The sequence below is a fragment of the Anguilla rostrata genome, chromosome 18 (genome assembly GCF_018555375.3).
Source record: "Anguilla rostrata isolate EN2019 chromosome 18, ASM1855537v3, whole genome shotgun sequence".
NCBI lineage: Eukaryota > Metazoa > Chordata > Actinopteri > Anguilliformes > Anguillidae > Anguilla > Anguilla rostrata.
The window spans coordinates 1,236,253-1,257,487 of NC_057950.1; the positions used below are offsets into that span (position 1 = coordinate 1,236,253).

At 45.0% G+C, this 21,235-nt stretch overlaps 2 protein-coding genes across 5 annotated transcripts in view; both read right to left on the bottom strand.

The window, feature by feature from the left end:
* Window positions 1-2,722: 2,722 nt before the first annotated feature.
* slc22a7a (solute carrier family 22 member 7a) lies at window positions 2,723-13,331 on the bottom strand. Of its 2 annotated transcripts, XM_064317953.1 has the most exons (10): window positions 12,251-13,330; window positions 11,444-11,547; window positions 8,208-8,362; window positions 6,741-6,909; window positions 6,409-6,532; window positions 5,484-5,593; window positions 4,898-5,112; window positions 3,764-3,872; window positions 3,283-3,489; window positions 2,723-3,168 (listed from the first exon to the last, which is right to left on the bottom strand). In XM_064317953.1, exons 1-10 carry the CDS (start codon window positions 12,623-12,625, stop codon window positions 3,105-3,107), a joined length of 1,632 nt encoding a protein of 543 aa, XP_064174023.1. In that variant the 5' UTR covers window positions 12,626-13,330; the 3' UTR covers window positions 2,723-3,104. The 2 variants fall into 2 exon arrangements, with proteins under 2 accessions (XP_064174023.1, XP_064174024.1); XM_064317954.1 differs by lacking the exon at window positions 2,723-3,168 and having other exon boundaries at window positions 3,330-3,539; window positions 12,251-13,331.
* A 1,368-nt stretch (window positions 13,332-14,699) lies between these two features.
* Window positions 14,700-21,235, bottom strand: part of LOC135245212 (tau-tubulin kinase 1-like) — a 58,442-nt gene continuing 51,906 nt past the window's right edge. For all 3 annotated transcript variants that reach the window (XM_064318130.1, XM_064318131.1, XM_064318132.1), the window contains one exon: window positions 14,700-21,089. In XM_064318130.1, the coding sequence (XP_064174200.1) occupies window positions 20,636-21,089 (454 nt within the window). In that variant the 3' untranslated portion in view covers window positions 14,700-20,635. The remainder of the gene's footprint in view (window positions 21,090-21,235) is intronic.

Below are 21,235 nucleotides of genomic sequence, written 5' to 3' on the forward strand. Positions count from 1 at the left end.
GCTAGTGGCACGCCACACGGGATTAATAAAGAAAGAGGGGTTTGAGAGGTCATCTGAAAAATAACATTCTTCGCCCAAATATTTTTTTATTGCATGTAAAATAATTTCCAAGTCGGATTTAAGTTCTTGAAATGCTGGTTGCAATTCCACTTTCTACATGCATACTTGCTTGTCTTATGCAATGGTCTTCATATACAGTTCAGTCCTGTAAGTATTTAGACAATGAAGAGCCAAAACAAAACTGTACTGCAAATGAAATGAAAATTAAATAAAATATGAGGTTAAATGCAGATTGTAAACATTAAAAGTGTATATAATAAGTGTATATACATCCATATCCAGTGATCCATGTGGGGAATTACAGCCTTTTTATTCCCCCCATTCTTAGGGCACCAAAATTAATTGGACAAATGAACAATCTTAAGGGGAGTTGTTATATTTAGTACTTGGTGGCAAATCCTGTATATTCAACAATTGCCTGAAGTCTACATTACACAGACATCACCAGACACTGGGTATCTTTCCTGGTGATGCTCTGCCAGGCCTGTACTGCAGCCATCTTCAGGTCCGGTTTGTTTTGGTGGATTTTTGGCTTCGGTCTTCAGTAAGTGACCTCGGCCAGTTAAGGACATTCCACTTTTTAGCCCAAAAAACTAATTGGTTGCTTTAGCAGAGTGCTTGGGGTCTTTGTCCTGCTACAAGGTGAAGTGCTGCCCAATCAGTTTTGAGGCATTTGGCTGGACCTGAGCAGAATTCAAACTGCTGCTGCCGTCAGCACTCACATCATCACTGAAGACAACTGAGCCGGTTCCAGAGGCAGCCATACCGGCCCAAGCCATAACACTACCTCCTCCATATTGCACAGATTTGAATGTACTTCCTAGCAAATTGCAATTGTGAATAGCGGTGCCTTTCGACTGAATAATAATAATTGAATTACAGCTCAGAGCTGTATTAACTGGGTACCTGAGTATACTCGGTCAAAAGACACCTCTATCCACACAAGTTTCAATTGCTAACAGTGTTGACTTTTGACTGAATGTAATCATTCAATTATCAGAATGCATCAGGTACCTGATTAATGCAGCTTGGCCCCAAGGCCAGGTCAGTTTGTGACTCCACACGACCTGTACGCGTGTTTAGCGGTGACAAACACACTCACTGAGGTTAGGATGACATGCTGATTAGGGTAATGATTTGCGATCCAAAACATGGGAAAGTCATTGTTCCTCAATCAACACAATGAGTAACAGCCCCGAAAGCTGTTGAGTATGGAACGGATGTCCGATCTTATGTGGGGCCGGCCGACGGGGGTGCAGGTTTCTGTTTTAGCCAAGCCGTAAGTACACCGGACTCTGCCCATCAAGGTCTTGATTGCAGACCGTGATCAGTTAAATAGTTTAATCAGGTGGCATATTGCTGAGCTAAAAGGAAACCCTTCACCCACGCCGGCCATTTTGGGATTGGAGTGGACACCCCTGCTGTAATGTACCGGAAAACTGAATTAGGCCATCGGTAATTTCATCATTTCTGTTCTCCAGCTCAGTCCTGCGGCCCCCTGTGTATGCTGGTTTTAATTCCAGTCACAATTGCAATCCCAGAATTTTAACAAGCTCTTTTCTTCATTAGGTGCTTTTCATGTTAAGCCACATTATGTCAGAAATGTATTAGAAGCATACCAGCATACAGGGGATCTCCAGGATCCAGGTTGAGAAACATTGTCTTAAATGACAATGGTGTCCATATATAATGAAATTATGTCAGTATATTTTGAGGTAGTGCAATACAAATGTGTGTACTGCACAGCCAGCTGTTTAAGTCTGGATAAATAATGGGGTGTAATCTAAATCAGACTTTTAGTGATTGAGCATGAAGTACTATAATTTTTAAAATACCAATTTAGGCCATTAAGTTTGGAGACACAGACAATAAGACCATATACAGAATATTTATTATTTGTTTTAAATACAACAAAATGCAGACTAATTTAGGTCAGTAATTTGTGTAAAAGTACGAGCCAGTGGCAAACGAAGTGGAGCAGGAGTGGAAAATTCGGTCCTGCAGAGCCGGTGTGTGTGCAGGTTCTTGTTTTTGTTTCCACCAATTACCCTGGCTGAGTGAGCTAATGAGCTAATTGCAATTATACCCATATAACACTGATTCACTTGTAGATTTGACAAAAACATATTTTAATTTCTATTTAGATTTGATAAACAGATTCCAGGTTTACAGATGAGCACAAATCATAATGTTTGGCAAAAACTGAAAAGATAAAACCCTTTATTGTACATTCATACACCCTTAAAACAAGACAAAAACAAAAGTGTTAAACCATACGCCCATGGACAAGAACACAGTCCCTCCTACCGTAACAGTCAGTTTACATCTAAACTCAATGTCTTCAGAAGTTACATCCTGGAAGATGCAGTCATGGCTAAGTCAGTGACTGGCAAACACGGATTGTGCATCAGGAGTCACACTGCAGAGATGAACCCAGTCTCCATCCTGTTTCACCTCAGTAAACCGGCCGGACAGGGTGCCGACAGCGACTCTGTCACCACGCAGAGGAACACAGAGAACCCTGTTCTCAACTCTTAACCGCCCAGCGACAGCCCCTCAGGACCCGAGCAGGGGCTCGGAACGCCAATCAATCGTTCAACTCGGCCTCAGCTGCATGTACTCTCTAGGGCCACTGAAGCAGGCTGTGCTGCTGCTGCTGCTACTACTGCTGCTACTGCTACTGCTACTGCTAGCTACTGCTACTGCTGCTACTGCTACTGCTGCTAACTGCTACTACTGCTACTGCTGCTGCTGCTGCTGCTGCTGCTACTACTGCTGCTACTGCTACTGTTACTGCTACTGCTACTGCAGCTAACTGCTACTACTACTGCTACTACTACTGCTGCTACTGCTGCTGCTGCTGCTGTTGTAGAGTATGTTTTAGGTAGAAACATACTGTACATGATGCAAAGCACAATTATAAAAAAAGAAACAAGACGGATTTAAATCATTCAAGCCCGTTCAACGTGTGTATCCAGTATGCTTCTTTGCAAAGTTCATTCACTTTTCCCACACCAAATGAACTCGTAAAACACCATGAGGTTTCAGATGAGTGGTCTTAAACGGACCTCAGTAACTTCAGGGGGGTTTTCAGGAGCACGTTTATGTCTGAGGGAGAGAGGAGCAGAGACGCGCGGGTTAAAACAGGACTACCTGCATAACACGGTTAACCCTTTAGTCAGCTCTGTTGCCTAGCAGCAGCCGCAGCCATACGGTACCCACCTCTCCCCCTCCGCGTCCTGGACGGTCTCGGGCAGCCTGACGTTCAGCGTCTCCGACAGCAGGAGGGTCACGCAGCCGCCCAGCACCGCCACCGCGGCGAAGACTACGGGCGGGGCCAAGGCCCACGCGTCACCAAGGAGCATCACCAGGGGAGCCAGGGAGCCTCCGATTCGCCCGACGAACGAGGTGTACCCCAAACCACACTGCCTGCGTGTGCATAGGGCCCAATTAAAGAGGTGTACCCCAAACCACACTGCCTGCGTGTGCATAGGGCCCAATTAAAGACAGTGAATTTTCACATCATGACAGAGTCGGGAGAGTTTTTATTCTCACCGTATGACGGTGGGGTCTGGAGTGTGTGTATTCTCACCATATGACGGTGGGGTCTGGAGGGTGTGTATTCTCACCGTATGACGGTGGGGTCTGGAGTGTGTGTATTCTCACCGTATGACGGTGGGGTCTGGAGAGTGTGTATTCTCACCGTATGACGGTGGGGTAGAGCTCAGCGGTGTACAGAAACGCAGTAGTGAACGCTGCCTCTGAGAAGCCCTTGCCGATAACCGCCAACAGCGTCCGCACCAGCGTGCGCTCTGCAGAGAGAAGGGAGCGGCACAGTTTACCACACTATGACATCACAGCATCATGCAGTACTGTACATGGCAACAACTGTTAGTTCCTGTGTCACCTCAATCACTTATAAAGGATGAGACCAAAATAACGAAACACGGTCAACTGGTGCAAGGTAATTCTTTCAATTTCCTTTTAATTAAAATCTCCTCTTTATTTTCATGTGGGGCAGTTAACTTTGTCACATCTCTGACCCTCTGCACTCACTGAGCTAGCGTGTGGCTGCTGGATTAGAGAAGGCATTTTAATAAGACTTCATTCTTCATTCTGTTTTAATTTTCTAAATGAAATGATACAAGGAATATTAAGCAGGAAAAATGCTATATTTACTGTCATATCCTCTGCCCAATCACTGGAGCTGAATTATTCCAGCAGATAAAAACCAGATAAAAGCCTGATTGTCACTGTGCCGGTGTTGGGCTTTTATGCAACCTCTTTCCTCCATGGCCATTTTCTCAGAGAGATGAGGCATGAAGTGACGTGTTACCTGTGAGCGTGTTACCTGTGGGAGTGTGTTACCTGTGGGTATGAGCTTGTTACCTGTGGGTATGAGTGTGTTACATGTGGGAGTGTGTTACCTGTGGATATGAGCTTGTTACCTGTGGGTATGAGTGTGTTACCTGTGAGCGTGTTACCTGTGGGAGTGTGCTACCTGTGGGTATGAGTGTGTTGCCTGTGGGAGTGTGTTACCTGTGGATATGAGCTTGTTACCTGTGGGTATGAGTGTGTTACCTGTGGATATGAGCTTGTTACCTGTGGGTATGAGTGTGTTACCTGTGGGTATGAGTGTGTTACCTGTGGGTATGAGTGTGTTACCTGTGGGTATGAGTGTGTTACCTGTGGATATGAGCTTGTTACCTGTGGGTATGAGTGTGTTACCTGTGGATATGAGCGTGTTACCTGTGGGTATGAGTGTGTTACCTGTGCTGTGGTATGAGTGTGTTACCTGTGGATATGAGCTTGTTACCTGTGGATATGAGCTTGTTACCTGTGGGTATGAGTGTGTTGACCCCCATCAGCACGCCGGCGTTGATGAGGAACAGGGCCTGGCTGTTCCTGCGCCCGATGCAGTCCAGGGCGAAGTACGTCCCCACCTTGGCCGGGACCTCGATGGCCGCGTACAGGAAGTGCGTCAGGTACACATTAAAACCAAAACCCGCAACATTCAGGCTGATCCCATAATATGTGAATGCAACAGCAAACCTACAGAAAACACACACACACACACACACACACACACACACAATTCACGAGCATGAGATCAGCTGGAGAAGACTGTGCAAGATCAGATTGTGAGGTCGTGTGTGTGCTTCAGGGCCTGTGCCATCGTACGCTGACCAAGGACTGTGAGCACGGGAGAGCTGATCCGGTTTCAAAATAACACTCTATGGTGGAGTTGTTTCTCTATGTTGCACGCAGCTGGGTTTCTACAAGGTTACACAAGGGCCGTCAGCTGCGAATGCCCCCTGCGCAGCCAGCTGCAGATGGCCCCCGGGCAGTCAGCTGTCACGGAGAATGCGATCCTGCAGTTGAAGCCACACAGGGGAGCCAGCGGATGTGTTTTTGTTCTGTACCAGACGATCCCTGAGCAGATCGTGATCTTCCTCAGTTTTGGCGTCTTCACCAGATCCAGGTAAGAGTAGACTCTGCCGGAGGCCTCGGATTCCACCATCTTCTTCAGGACCTACGAGGAAAAAAACAAATAAAAGCACTCACTACAGACTGTTACCTGCACAATAAGTCAGTTTTACAACCCCAGAGCCATTCGCTTGTCACATTTCTGAAATTCCACGCTTTTCTTTTTTTTTTTTGCTCTCGTCTGAAGTTCTCACACGGCAGAGTTACTTCTTAGAAATAATCGTTCGGACGGAAAAAAATTTAAGCTTCAGCCAGACTTCACAGAGCTTCTCGAACAAGAGCTGCATCAGAAATGACCCCTGAGAACAGGCTGGTAACACCCAGAGAGAGAACCAGCGCTTTCCTACTAATGCCTTCTAGATTTACACCCTGTTACTGTGTACTGCGTTGTGTCTTCACGACATCTCTTCACGTTTTTTCTACCCATTTATGTCTGGGTTGACGGGCTACAGAAAAAAGCAATAAAATACTTTCTTCCCACTTCGTGTACATGTATTTGAGAAAGAAAAAAAAAAATTCGCAAACTTTTTTCTTAAATTTTTTCTTAAATTTTCTTATTTTCCTGAATTCAGTGGAGATGACCACTGCAGGACATGTGACTACAGCACTGTATTAGTGTGATCACCCTTCAAACGTTCAGCAGTGGGTTACAGCACGTCCTACAGGGCCACAGTGCCTGCAGGTGCCTGTGGTTTCCTTTAAAACAGCAGCCAGCCAATCATGATCTTGAGAACATTTTTAGCCAATCAACAACCTGGAGAAAGCACTGGTGCTGAAACGGTGAAACCCAGCAGACACTGAGGCCCTCCAGTACTGGGCTCTGACCCCGGCGGTGTGGCGGGTCAGGGCAGTGCAGCTCACCTCCGTGTCCAATTCGGAGGCGTAGCCGTGCTTCCTGTTCATTCTGGCACACCTGAGGAGGTACATGTGAGCTTCGTCCACCTTCCCATTCGCCAGCAGCCACCTGGCAGACTCTGGGATCCACCTTAAAACAACACACAAGACCAGAGGGGATGGGCCAAACCTGCTGCAGTCAGCCAGGTTAAAGGCTCATCAATGCACTCAATCACAGATCCTTTAGACAAATCAGATACTCCGCCCCTAAACCCGCAGTTCAGAGGCAGGGATGACGGAAGGGAGGCAGGCCGGAGCTGAGTAGATTATCTGGTGAGCGTACAGCATCTCTGACTCACCACCAGGCGGCGATGGCGGCGAGACAGGGGGCGGTGACGCCAAGCAGCAGGGGCCTCCAGGCGCGGAGGCAGTAGGCCAGCAGGGCCAGCAGCATGTTCCCCAGGCTCCAGGCCAGGCCCATGATGGTGCCCGTGAACGTGCGGTGCCCGAGGTCCGTCCACTCTATGCCTGGGTGGGGAAACGGACCGCTTTTCCAACGGCTGTCCGAACGGCACCTCAGACCAGGAGCGCTGATCTGGGATCAGTTTGGCCTTTCGGCTCACAGCGCTATGGCCTGGATACGGGCGCGGGAAACCTGACCCTGGATCAGCGCTCCTGCTCTGATGGGCTTTGCCACTGTCACAATGACCCGACTGCTGCAGGCTTTAAACATCACATTACATTACAGGCATTTAGCAGAAGCTCATATCCATATAGCATTTACATAGCATCCATTTATACAGCTGAAGCAATGCAGACTAAGTACCTTGCTCAAGGGTACAACAGCAGTGTCCTACCCAGGAAACTAACCTGTGACCTTTAGGTTACAAGACCAGCTCCTTACCCGTTATACTACACTGCCACTGTTATTTTTGTCATTTTTTTTTGTTTGTGTAAGTTACAAGAATTTTAAGAGCTTCAATTAAGAGCTTTTAGATTATCGATTTCAGGTAAGCAGCACATTCATTTTAGGAGGCACTCCACTGAAATATTAAGCAGCCATGTTTGTATGCGTCCGACGAATCTTTGTGTAAATTTTTTACATATTTCTGTCCTGTTTAGCTGCTTGTTTGTCAGTTGAAACCTAACGCACTGTATGTGCTGCTGGTATCTCGGCTCAATCTTTTAAACATTAGATTTTTTTTCCCAGTGGGACAATCTGTAAAAATAAAAAAAAAAAACTATAAATGAAATAATAAAACGAACATATTTTATAACCGATTTGTTTTTTGAATCTGCTGACCGCAGCGCTTTCAGACTCCATGCTGTTGGCTTGGAAAGCCGCAGGGTTGCTGGGGAGAGTTCCTGACCCGTATCCACAGCACACCCGGGCCGCAGAATTCATCTGAGAAAGGTTTAACCCTTGAGACAGCAGTACAAAAAATCCCTCCAGATTACTGACAATTTTAACAAGAAACACACAAAAAACACATATCACCATTATTTATTTTTCATGCGACAGTACTTTTTGTTGGCAACTTCGTCATTTAAAAAAAAAAAAAATGTATTGGGATTTAATAGACACACATATTTTCGCCAATTATTTTTATTTTTACATTTGATTGTGTGTTTAGGTCAGTAACCCTTTTAACAATTGTATTGTTCGAGACCGGCAGTGCGTCACAGACATGACCGAGCATGGTTATTTTATAACATTTTCAAGGTAAATAAATCCTGCATAGTATGCTGCCGTCTGCACGTTATGGAGCAGAAACGACCTGGCGGGGGGGGGGCGGGCGGACAGGGGCGGGGGGGGGCTGCCGTACTTAGCGCCAGGGTGGTGATGGTCATGCCGGTCAGGGCCGCTCCACACAGGGCGCGGGTCACGGCGAACATGGCGTAGGAGACGGAGAAGGCCGACGCGGTGCCCAGGAGCGCAGAGCTCACAAACGACAGCAGCAGCATGGGCTTCCGGCCAAACCTGCGGGCGGGGCTTAGGGTCAGAGGTCACCCAGAGGGCATCAGCACTCCTCTGACTGAGGAGGTATTACCCAGCAGCTATCTCACACGCACACACACACACACATGCACACACACCCGCACACACACCCACATACATACACACACGCACACACACACGCACACGCACCCGCACACCCACCCACACACACACATACATACACACATGCACACACACACACACGCACACATACCCGCACACACGCACACACACACACACACACGCACACACACACACACCACACACACACCACACACACACACATACATACACACACACCACACACACACACACACCCGCACACACACACACACACACACAACAACACACCCACACACACCACACACCGCACACACACCACACACACACACGCACACGCATACACACCCGCACACACACACACACACACATACACACACACACACGCATACACACCCGCACACACACACACACACACGCATACACACCCGCACACACACACACACATGCACACACACACACACGCACGCCATTGCTAAGTACTGGGTTTGGCTGCGCACTTGTGGGTCTTTATACATCATTATCAATCATCAAAAATCACTTTTATCAATAAACAAAACGACCAACACTCCCTGAGGACGCCACCCTGAAATAAAAAAAATAACGATGTTGCCCTTGGCTCGGGCGGGTCTGCCTTTAGCTGACCGGTAACGCGTTCGCCTAAGAAACAAACAGACTAGCGAGAGGCCCGGGTTCAAAACTCACCTCAGGCAAATCTCTAACTCATTTGTTACATATCGAAAAACAAACGGACCTTTCTCCCCCTTTACCTCACAGATCTTCAGACAAGTTCACGTTCAAGTTTCAACTTTATTTGTACCCAGCAAAGTAGCAGACAGAACATAAAAGCAATAAAAAGGACAACAACAACAACACTGACAAGACAAGACAAGACAGAACCAGGGCCCCTGGAGCAGTAACCTGGGAGAACCTTTAGCCATGACAGCGGCACTTACCTGAGGTAACACTTCACAACACTTAAGCATTTACTAATATAAACTAATGCAGAAATCATGATGAATGAAGACACAGACTAAAGCTCAACACATCAGTAGTGGGATTTGTTCTGGGTGTTTTTTTTAAAACAGGGAATCAATATGTGATTATGACCCTTTTTAATAATCATTCATATAAGACTCTGGTGTCTGCTTCAGGAGCTTTAGTTTATGCCTTCATTCATCATGATTTACACATAAAGTCAAGCAATAGTAAATGCTTATTTGTGTCCAGCATCGTGAAGTGTGACCGGTAACCTTATGTTAGCACACAGATTTCCACACAGCGTTAATGTTCGTAGGCAGTTTTCCACAGAATTATCAGCAACAACATGTTTCCATGTGTTTTTGTACAAAGATAGCATTTCCCCCCCCCCCCACTTACAACTGATCTTACCTGAAGGGTATGGACACCTTAAATTACTGGGGAGTGGACATGTGCACGGTCAGGTTTAACACCTGAGCAGTTTTATAGAGCAGGAATCTTCTTTGCTGCTCAGTGTTCTATTTCACGGACAGTCGTGTTATTGGGGGAACGTGTCACTGATCTCTGAGACAAGAGTTTTGTATAAATAAACTATAACATCGGCACGACACTTAGTTTTCCATTCTGACAAACTGTGTCTGTACTGCCGTACAATTTTAAGAATTCCAACCTGTGAGAAATTTACAAGTTCACAGTTTCCAGTCACGTGTGATTTGCTGAGGCGAGTTAATGGTTATAGCAATGCACAAGAACACCAAGTAATGCTGTTTTTAATTTAGAAGTAAATGTCCTACAACTATGTTGTGCCTGCATTTCTGGCTTGTGTGTAAATAAACTGTTTTATATATTTTTGAACTCCGGTAATTAAAAAAAACCTCCGGTTGCCTGAAGAATCGGCCGGCTTTGTGACACAAGGCTAATGTCAGTTATTATTTAATTTATTCATACTGAGATCCTCTTCAGCCCATGGGACAGCATGTACTCATGCAAAGAAGGGGATAATGGAGATCTGCCATAATCCTGATCCCCCATCACCATGGGAAAAGGGCTACAAATAACAAAGCGTCCCTAATCCTCACACATAAGGAGATGGGTACAAACAAACAAAAAAATAAAGACAGTCTTTTCCACTGTAAGGTTAATAATTAAGAAGTTCAACACTACCGGAAAAATGATTAACCTGCCTGGTAGAGCACACAACCTTTCTCCCCTCCACCCAGAAGCTCAATCTTGACCCCAGATGGACCTTTCTACAGGACAGTGACCCCAAGGATACCATCAAAATCAACCAAGAAGTGTGCAACTGTCCACAAGAGGGCTGCTGTGCGTGGTCGTCTCCAGACTTGAACCCAGTCAAATAGCAGTGGTTTGAACTGAAGGGGTCGTGCAGACTGGAGGGTCTGAAGGACCCTGAAATACACTGGATGGAAGAACGGCAAAAATATGACCCCCCGTAAGAGCTTCCTGAGGTTTCCCCAATCTTACTAAACACATATTAAATTCTTGCAAAGGGAGGGTGCACAATTTGCCAAAAACTGTTACCATTTTTTTTTGGGGGGGGGGGGGGTATAATCTATGAATAACTTTTTTGTCAATTTCACAGATACTATTTATTATTAAAGTACAATATTTCCCACACATTTGAGAATTACTGTATTTGAATAATATGAGTGATAGTCATTTTATGTTCAAATTCATCCATCCATCCATTATCTATACCTGGAAAGTGAGTGCACTGGAAACAAGAGTCTTTTATTTCTAAAACAATTAGCTGTGCGAGTTGTGCGTCAAATAGAAAAAAGCAAGACTGTGACACACTGTGTCCATATGCACACTATAGCCTGAAGTATCTCACAAATGTGAGTGAATTCTAGCCATTCGTCTCTTTATAGTAGTCATACTGTAACTCGTAAACTGCAGATGGGTAGTGTTAGTGCAGTAGTGTAGTATTGTTAATAAATTTTAAAAAGACCCTGTCGGGTTTATAATCCGTCTTGGAGCGTGTCACTAATAAGGACTTACTTATCTGACAAGTAGCCAAATATCACGGCGCCAAAGGTGACTCCGATAAAGAAGAACGTCGCCAGCGCCTGGTTCAGCTTTTTATCCTCGCACACCAGGTCCCACTGCGGAACAAACAGAAATGAGACATTACCCGCAATCCCGAACATCACACCAGGTCCCACTGCGGAACAAACAGAAATGAGACAAAGGCTCATACTCAGCTAGCACAGGCATCACCCGCAATCCCGAACATCACACCAGGAGTGGGATAAAGTACGTCAATTACGTGATCTGACGTACTGAAATTAAATTAAGTTGACCAGAATGAAGACTTCTTGGCAGTCTCAGGAATTAGGCAAATCTTTTTCTTGCAAAAAATTCTATTAGATTTACACATAATAAGAAATGAGTCCAAGGTGGATGTAGGTTGGCAAAATTGACAATGGGAAATATACTTAAATTTTTAAGCAGTAGACAGACAATCAACTGACGATCACATTTCAAAGAAAATATATATTTTGACCTACTGTATGTAGGCAAATGTAAATTAGACCTAAGTAAAATGTTTTACATCGTAACAAAGCGTCCTCTTGAGCTGTCGTTCAGCAACGTATTAATAACTGTAGTTAAAATGACAGAATACGTGAACCATTGGCTCCGTTAAACGATTAAGATTTGCTCTAATGGTGGCTAACCTGGTCTCAGAGGGATTTCCCTGTATAAATACAGGTATCTAATTACAGTAAGAGCAAGAGTCCACTGTAGGGACTGGAGTGCACAGGAACGGGGTTTCCTACCCCTGGCGTAGGGGGCGGAGCTTAGTACCTGTGTGGCGGTGGTGGAGAGGAATTGGGAGCTGTTGTACACCCATCCGTGCTGGCAGGGGACGGTGGCGGAGGCGTTGGAGGAGTTTCCGGTGGCGTGAGGGCGGAGGAGGCGCGGGGAGGCGTAGGCCCTGCAGGAGCTGAGGGAGCCGTCGGGTTCCCGGGGGAGGTGCAGCGAGAGGGTGTCGGCGTCGGCTGTGGCGCCCCCCTCTGGCAGGTCCGGGATGGCGCAGCGGTGGGACGGCACTCCCGAGATGAAGTTGTGGAGCAGGAAGTGGGACGGCAGGATCAGCCGGGGCAGGCTCAGCAGGAAGAGGAGCAGGAACTGGAACCTGGAAAACCCGCCCACCTGCAGCAGGACGTCCTCGAACCTCATCTCAGCCCGAAACCACTCCAGCAGCACCCCGGGACTCAGAGAGGAGGAGCGCGGTCCCCGTCCCACCCTGGAGAACTAAAATGCTCCCCGTCCTGCTGTGGAGAACAAAAACGCTCCCCGTCCTGCTGTGGACAATGAAAACGCTACCCCTCTTCTGCAGACGTCCTCCTAGAGAATCTCATTTTATACCTTTCTGCTCCTCTGGGACATATGGGATGAACACTCAGGAGCATGCACGCACACACACACACAGACGCACATGCACACACACACACACACACACACACCTACACAAACACAAACGCGCTTATTTATACGTTCCTATGAAAGAAGCCATCCCTTGTGGTAAACTCCTGACCCGATGCTCTATACTGCAAAAGAGATTTAATTCCCCTTACAGCCCCTCCCCTCAGTTTTAGAAATGCCATTCCTTCGGATCATAGACCCTGAGAGGTTTCTGATTGAAGCGAAGGGTCTCTGACCTTCACTGGAGATGGGCTTTCCAGACCCAGACGAGGGGAGAGGAACATGTGGCTGGTGTTCTGGCAGAACACTTTAAGTCCCGCTTGACCTCTTCCTTCCACATGATATAAAACAAGGCTAATTTGAAACACCTGAATGGATTTATTACAGGAAACAAACAGCCATCTGTCTGCATAAAAGATTCTTCAAATAATCTGAGTAGCAGGGAGGAGATACTCTTTTGTTCCGCCATACCAAATCAGATCCTTGAGGCACACTCTCGATGTGGGTAATCTGGGTAACACCACTGAGCAAGTAAATCCTCCTTAAATTAAGCAATGACACCGTTTATCCAACAAACTGAATTTAAACCTGTGGGCCACATGAAACTTGTTCAGGACAAGCTGGTGATTTTTATATTTCAGTCCTATGAAACCCCCGTCTTCCTGGGAGTTTAAACCGCTGGGGCGCTCGGTTCTTCGCACACGCAGACGCGCCCTTGCTGGGCGTCGAGCGCGGCGTTCCGTGCGTGTCATGTGACTGAGGTTAGTAGCGGTAATGAAGGAGGAACTGCGCCAACTGCTAATGCCAGCTGCTGCATCCCGCCACTGGAGCTCAGAGCAGGGGCCCTTGGAATTGCCCTCCAGGCTGGCACTGGGCTGCAGCACGAGCTCCTCAGCAGGGGTGAAGACTGGGTTTGCTGCCCCCCACCCCCCGTCGTCCTCCCCCCAGCCTTTTCCTACTTGGCTACATTAGGCTAGTTTTGGGAGGTTAACCATTCCTACATACAGAGTTGAAATTGCAGAACTGCTATAAAGAGGCTACCCGTTTGTAATATATTTTTATATTTTTATTTTTGAATTTGACCTGCAGGCATGTCCTTCTGTAGCTGCAGGCACATGCCCTGGGAAGTCTTTAAACAGAATATAATTTAACGTTTCAGTATGATGACCAGAAACCACAAGAGTCCAATTAGGGGCTTACCACCACTTTAAAATTTAGCGCAATTAAATGATCCAATCTTAGCATGTGAATGAAAGTTGCCTTATGCATGTAATTTATCTGCAGTTCTGTACCAGGCTTCTGCTGTTGTGGAAATGTTTGATTTGTTGGTAAGGACTGCTTTCTCTTTTTCTTAACCCTCAATGATTGAAGTTTTGGCTTTTCAGGTTGAACAAATTCAAAAGAGTCGTTGGCTGCCTTCTATTAAGTTCACAAACAGAAAAACAACAATATTTTCAAACTCAAAATGAGAAAATAGTCGAGAAAAAAAAAATCCTCAACCAAAAACTAGAAGTCGTACCCCACTGAAAACACCACAGACTTCTGACCACCCAGTCCCAAAACCCCACCCCCTTTAGACCAGAGAACCAGGCCTTTTTATTAGGACGATTTCAAGGTCCCTGACTGACTTTCTGGGGTACTGGGGCCCAAAATCCCTGGTGGTACCACTGACCTCAGTCACATGCTCACGCTTACTGTACAGATCTTGAAATATGATTTTGCATACATCCTGTATATGAATGAAGCATTAAATATTGGTGAGGTTTTAGTGATGAGGAAATATCGGTGATAGATTCATGATAAATAAAAACTCAGGCATACAACAATAAAAAGTAAATATGCAAGCTTTTTAATAGCATGGGTAAGTTGTCCTTGAATGACCAATGATGGCTGCTTTCTGTCACAACAATCCTTCATGATGTCAGTTTTCAAAGACAAATATTTGGGTGTGAAAAATGAATAAACAGTTCATGATTTCTCACAATGGCTTTCAACAAGATACACGTGCCATTTTCATATGGCCAGATATTATTTGCCATGCAATTAAGACTCGTTTCAAAGGTACATTCTATTTGCAATGTGTAAACATTATGAAGCTGCTTTTCTTTTGTTTAAATTAAAAAAGCTAAATTACGTAAGGAATGTTTTTGACATTAAGACCTTGTTTCAATATCAAACATTGAAACGAAATGGGAGCGTGAGTTATGTGTGAGGAGAAAAGTGCTATCTGTGAGAACATAACGCTCGATTTTAAACATGTTTTTAAAGGGGCCACTAAATGGCCTTTATACAGTCAAAACACATCTGCTCAGAGCTGGACTTCCTCTGTCTCCTTCTCAAACACAGACCTGGATCTAAAATCTTTCAACTCTTTTGTGTGGCTAAAATTTGAAAACACTTCTGTGGATCCAGAGAGAATTTTGCAATGAAACAGAATACTTTTGTCAAAACTAACAGAAAACTTCAGGGTATTACTGCTGTATGGAAGGCTTAACGCAAACCTGCCCAAACGTGTTCCTGGAGATCTACCGTCCTGCAGCTTTTCACTCCAACCCTGATTTGAAATGAAAACCTCTAGCTGCTGAATGAGGTGTGCTTTGTTAGGGGGTCGGAGTGATAACCCACAGGACAGCAGATCTCCTGGAACAGGGCTGGGCAGCCCTTGTTCTAAAGCCTTTCACACAAATATTTATATCAGGTCTGCCTGATAATGTGAGGGGGGGGGGGGGGAATTTATTGGATGAAAGTTGGCCTGTACATTGACTTTAGTGTGAGAGCTGCAAAATAGCTTTTTTAAGCTATATAAGGTACACATAAGGTACAAATCAACGCCCAGGCTCATGCCTGTAACTGCTCGAGTGCCTGCAGCGCATGCGAGGAGCTTCTCTTTAGCGAGCGTAAACGGAGCGTATTCCTGCTGGTCTGTGTAGGCTCTTAAATCAGGAAAGCAATGCGTCTCAGAGAACTGTGAGCGACAGCAATTTTAACAGGATCTATGCAGGATCTGTGAGTTGGCATGCGCTGTGTTTGTTTCACACTGACGAGGGCGTTTTATTCGGTGCTCCTGCTTCTGACTTCAAAGCAATCTTCTCAAGAAACAAAATGGTGGCATATTGGACTGGGGCAGGTAAACACACTTCTTGTAGGTTGTCTAGGAAGCTAATGTATTTGCCAATATTTCTACTTCTCGGATCCCATTTACAATAACATGAGATGCACTTTACAAGTACAAACTAAGGTTCGTTCACTTACAGGTCACACCACGGTACTTTTCAGGGTAGCAATAGATACCAACAGATACCAACATGCTCATTAAGCTCGACTCATAGGACTGAAGCTATGATCATGAACAGATATTTAACACATCACCACAATGTTTTTTTTCACCGAAAGAGAGAGAGTGTGAGTGTGTGCGTGTGTGTGCACATGTGCATATGCATTATATATTAAAACCTTAAAAGTTTTAGTTGCTAATCAATTCATAGGACTACAATACAGTACAAGGAGCTGTTTCTTGTGTTGTGTTTGTGAGTGTTGGGGGGGTGGGGGGTTATTTAGTCTACTGAGGTTAGCTGTAACACACCCGTGGGCAGTTAAAAAACAAAAAGTTTCTTGTGGGGATTGTAGGACACTTTATCAAGTGCAATACCTCAGTTGTAATACCGATTTTCAAAGGACTGCGCTCAAATAAGGCTTTCTTATTTCCATCCCCCTCGTCACCAAGAGGACCACTTCCTGCACACACCTGCCAATCAAACTGCCAAGTTTGGATTGTCAAACCTCGCACGCACTTTCCCAAGCATTCAGTCAAGAAGGTAGTTTTTAATTTAAATATTCATTATCAATAACAAAATATCCTTACACGTAAAGAGCTACTTCACAGCAAACACGTATGTATATATCTATATTAGCTTCTTTGGCGAGTACCGTGGCTGAAACATCAACACCCAAATCACCGCGATTCCACAGAGCTATCTGCCAGAAGTCACCCAATTTAAAATGTCCGAGCAGATCATGAATTTTCACAAACCAATGGATCGCTGCATAAACAAAACAAAACAAAGAAAAGGCGAGCCATTTCAGGTTTTAGTATCGCAATGATTTTTTTTTCCATTCGCAAATCTATATTCAGTAGGTTAAAAACAAAGTGCGTTTGGAAGCATGTCTCCTGTCAGGCAGAGAAGAGGAGATAACGGACGTAATGCGCTGTTTTAGAAAACACTTTCTCTTATGGGCAGGAGAACAAACCACTCTCAAAGCTTTCAAAAGCATGGGGCAAGAAAAACTTCTATTTGCCAGAGATCCACTTTTCCTTTAGGAGGAAACCACTACGTCTAATCCACGCGATTATTCCCCATCGCCACGCACTGCGTAAGTATTTATGACAGCCTCTTAAACAGAACAGAAAGTAGCGCTGTACTGAGAGTCGATCCATGCACGTGAGAGCGTTTCGCGGGTAAATGTGGATCGCACCTTCAGTATATTTGGCTTGCGTTATACGATTGTCAAAAGCAAATATGCAAGGACACGGCACAAGACATTACAGTTACTAACAGAACCCTGCTTCAAAATGATAGCTTATGTGTTGGAGAGTCTTACGAATGTTTTCAAAAGAGTGAAACACTCTCATGCACAGTCCAGCCTCTCTCAGTAAGTACACATGGAATTACCACGAGGTAAGGGTGGTTCCTAGGGGAATGGAATGACATGCCAAGCAACCCACCTGTTTCTCAGATGTAAAAATGTGCGCCACAACCCACCACAAGAAATATGACCTGCTCTAGGGAAGTTAGCCTCACGCTAAACTGACGGCGACGTTCTGTTTCCAGGACCTTTTTAAGTAGCCGTTGAGAAAAAGCAAAAACCAGCGCAATCAAAATGAAACACTTTAACGGTAACCGATGGACTGAAAAAAATCTTAAAAGCGAGCCACAAGTGATGTATGTTGTAATTAAAAACTAGCCTTCAAGCCATCAATGCAAGTTTACCTCAGCCTGTGTGTTTTGACGATTTAATCCTGGATCAAGAGTTAAAATGAATAGGTGTCACGGGTTAAGACAGTGGAAATGTGTAGAACTAGACTGATTTCTAAAATACGCCATATTCTGTTGACTGAAAGTGCCGTGCTCGGGTGGAAGTGTCGTAGCCTATGCGGGTGTCATAGCTGAACTAGTGAATGAATTTTTATCTTTGAATTTGGGAGAACGAATTTGAATCTGGGGGTATGAACCCCCCAATTAGAAGCACCAACAGTACATACAACAGTACGTTTCCCCACATAACCTTGATTTTATGTTCATTGCAGAGTAATGCCTTGCTTCACATACCCCAACACACTGCTTCGGATAACCAAACTGGGTTTGTGACGAGTGAATCGTCGCTTTGTAATGATGTATACACTTACAACATTTTTCACTCTTTACTTATTTGATCATGCTTTCTTGGGTCTCATGGATCAAAAGTTAGATTTTTTTTAAACAAAGGGGGAAAAAAACAACATTTAATATATTTTTGGATTGATTTACCAGATAAAAAATAAAGATAACTTCCTCTCAAGAAATAATTATATTATATACATACTTATCTTAATCTATTATCACACACCAAAACCAAAGTGTTCAGAAGGCATGCCTTGTTCATTTTAACAAGAAGGGTTATCAGTAGCAATGAAGGAGCGAGGCTAACTGAACCACTGCATGAGTGGAGCCGTCTGGTTCTCTTAACATCTCTAATCTTCTTTTTATTTACTACTGTAAACGAAGCACTTTGGTTAAAATCAGCCAGTGATTGGCAGCGCATACAGGTTCAATTTATTATCACGTCATAGATGAAGCCTCGCCAATCAGTGTTCGCATGGAGGCTCCAGAACGCTTTCTTCCGCCGGCATTGATTTTTTAAAATCACTCCAGGCCAAACAAATACTTTCAGGCTTTCCAGCGTGACGTCACAATATTCAGACAACTTTATGTACAACCCTGTAATCTGACAGTTCCATACAGTCGACCGTTTTCTTGGAAACCGCTAACGAGTGCCTGTCAAATGAAAAACGTATTAATGGATATTTTTGTTTTGCCTTTCTGCCCTGTATAGTGTTTTGACCTTGCAGCAACGCGAACCGTTCAATAAACTATAGATGCAAATATTTTTTTCCCAAATGTTCAATGATATGCAATTATTTAATACAAATTTAATATAATTTAATGGTGAGAACTATACTCTGTACTCAAAAGGAAAATGTTTTTTATTACCGAAAATGACATCAATAAAAGTTGGAGATGAGTTTCTCCACAAAACAAAAGCAAGAGATGTATGAACTTTGAGTAATGATTTTCGATAAATGTGGAAATTCTTTTGATTCATGCACGTTTTGATAACTTTATCTGTCACCAATAAACATCTCTGTTGTGTAAAACCAAATACTTGCTTCAATTTTTCACTAAGAAAGGTTAAGGACGATTTATGTTAGGCCGACAACTGGCACAACATAAACTGAGCAAATTCAGTATTTCACCAAGAACCAGAGACACAAATCCTCTGACAGTGACTAATATTTTTTTTTAACAGAATTACTCCGAATAGGGCGCGGGGGAACAACAATGTGCTGTTATTATTTATTTATCTTTTATAATCGATATTATCGGCAAATACAAATATGCATAAGTGGGTCTACTTACGCTGAGCTGACTGCTCAACAGTAAGCGAGTAAGCTCCGTAGAGCGGGTTCAGGTAAAACCCATAAAGACCCGATAAAGCCCGACAGAACAATAACAGCTACATTCTTGAACGTGTAGGCCTAACGCCTTTTCTCATAGCTCGCATCCACTGTAACGTGAAAATGCTGTTTTTAGTAATGACGGATATTTATTTTAATCAACCGCAGGCATTAAGTGGTGAGACCAGTGTTTATTAATGACTGAACAACCCAACTCCCCAAGCCAATTATTTGGAATATATTTGGAATAAGTATCACATTTATATTGCAGGTATTTTACAACTCTGTAGCGCTAAAGAGAGAGAGCAGCTGGACAGCTGGAAAGTGGGTGCGAGCCTTTTAAAAGTCTCTATGAAAGGAAGGTGCTTCAGTAAAACAGCCCTAAAATCAGCTCCGCATTTCGGAAAGGACGTTTTCTGTCAAACGGATGCGCTTCAGCGCCGCTTGTCAGAAGAATCTTGTTCTTATTTGTTCCGCCCTGTGAAGCGACGGGAATGAAAAGGGAATCTTTGATTGACAGCACGTTCACACCATATTTTATGCACTTATCCAGAAACAGATTTTTTGGAAAATACGTAGAATACGAGTTGTGCAATTTAACGGTTGCTTAGTGTAGACCATAGTAATGGCGCATTGCGTAGCCTACAGTATTGCAGTAAAATCGAACTATGTTTTTAGTTGAAGTACAGACAAAAACTTTAAGCGCGTATAATTTCATTCTATTTTGAAGCACCGATTGTTGAAGTCCTGACAACGATGAAGAAAAGGCAAATTTGGGAACAAGAACAACGCCTGGCCAACCGGAAGTCCTACTCGAACCACCTTTCTGCCTAGAGCGTAACGCGAGTGAAACTAAACATACAAACGGGATATGAGAACCAGAGAGAAGCCGAAAGACATTTGTTTGGCCTGGGATTGAAGTTTTTTTTTTTTGAGGTGATGTGTGTTTTTTTTTTTGTTTGTTTGTTTTTCTGAAGTTGATTAAGAAGCATGATTTTTTTTTTTTGTTTTTATCATGGAGGGGGAAGGCGTTTGCGGAGAGGGAGGGGCTATTATCTGGCAGCGGCCTTGCCTTCCGTGGATGCTCTCCGGCCCTTGGGGGGCGTGGCCTGCGGGTGGGGCCTGACCCTCCTCCCGGGCTTGCTGGCGGCGGGTGGCTGAGCGGCTGCGTCCTCGCCGGCGCCCCCCGGTGGCGGCCTGGGCCTGAGCGGCAGGGCTGTGTTGGCGCGGAAGGAGATGAGCTGCCGGCGCACCTCGGTGACGGCGGGGGGGTGGCGCTGGCGCTGGGGGGAGGGGCTGTCCGTCCGGGAGGTGGAGTAACTGCGGGGCGAGGTGCTCAGGCTGCGGGGGGGCGGGGAGGCGGGGGTCCGGGGCGTCCCGCGCTGGGAGATCCGGGGGCTCCCGAGGTGGAGGGGGGCCGAGGGGTGGGCCTGCGATTGCATCGGTTGTGACCTCAGGTCGTGTTGAACATTCATGATTGCATTCCCTGCTTTCTGCGCTTGAAGCCTGCAGTGTCAGAGGATGGAGGGATGGAGAGAGAGAGAGAGAGAGGGAGAGAGGGGAAAAAAAAAAAAACTTAATTCACACGACAGCACGTTTTGGTGAATAACCTGTAGATTATTCCAGCGGATTTGCAGCAAATTTTTTTCCCC

What these genes read in the sequence shown, in the direction of transcription:
- slc22a7a (XM_064317953.1), bottom strand. Translation starts at nt 12,625, where the DNA reads ATGAGGTTCGAGGACGTCCTGCTGCAGGTGGGCGGGTTTTCCAGGTTC. An exon ending in TCTCCACCACCGCCACACAG is followed by an intron (nt 11,548 to 12,250) that starts GTACTAAGCTCC and finishes TTTGTTCCGCAG; the next exon opens with TGGGACCTGGTGTGCGAGGA. An exon ending in CTCTACCCCACCGTCATACG is followed by an intron (nt 3,490 to 3,763) that starts GTGAGAATACAC and finishes ATGCACACGCAG; the next exon opens with GCAGTGTGGTTTGGGGTACA.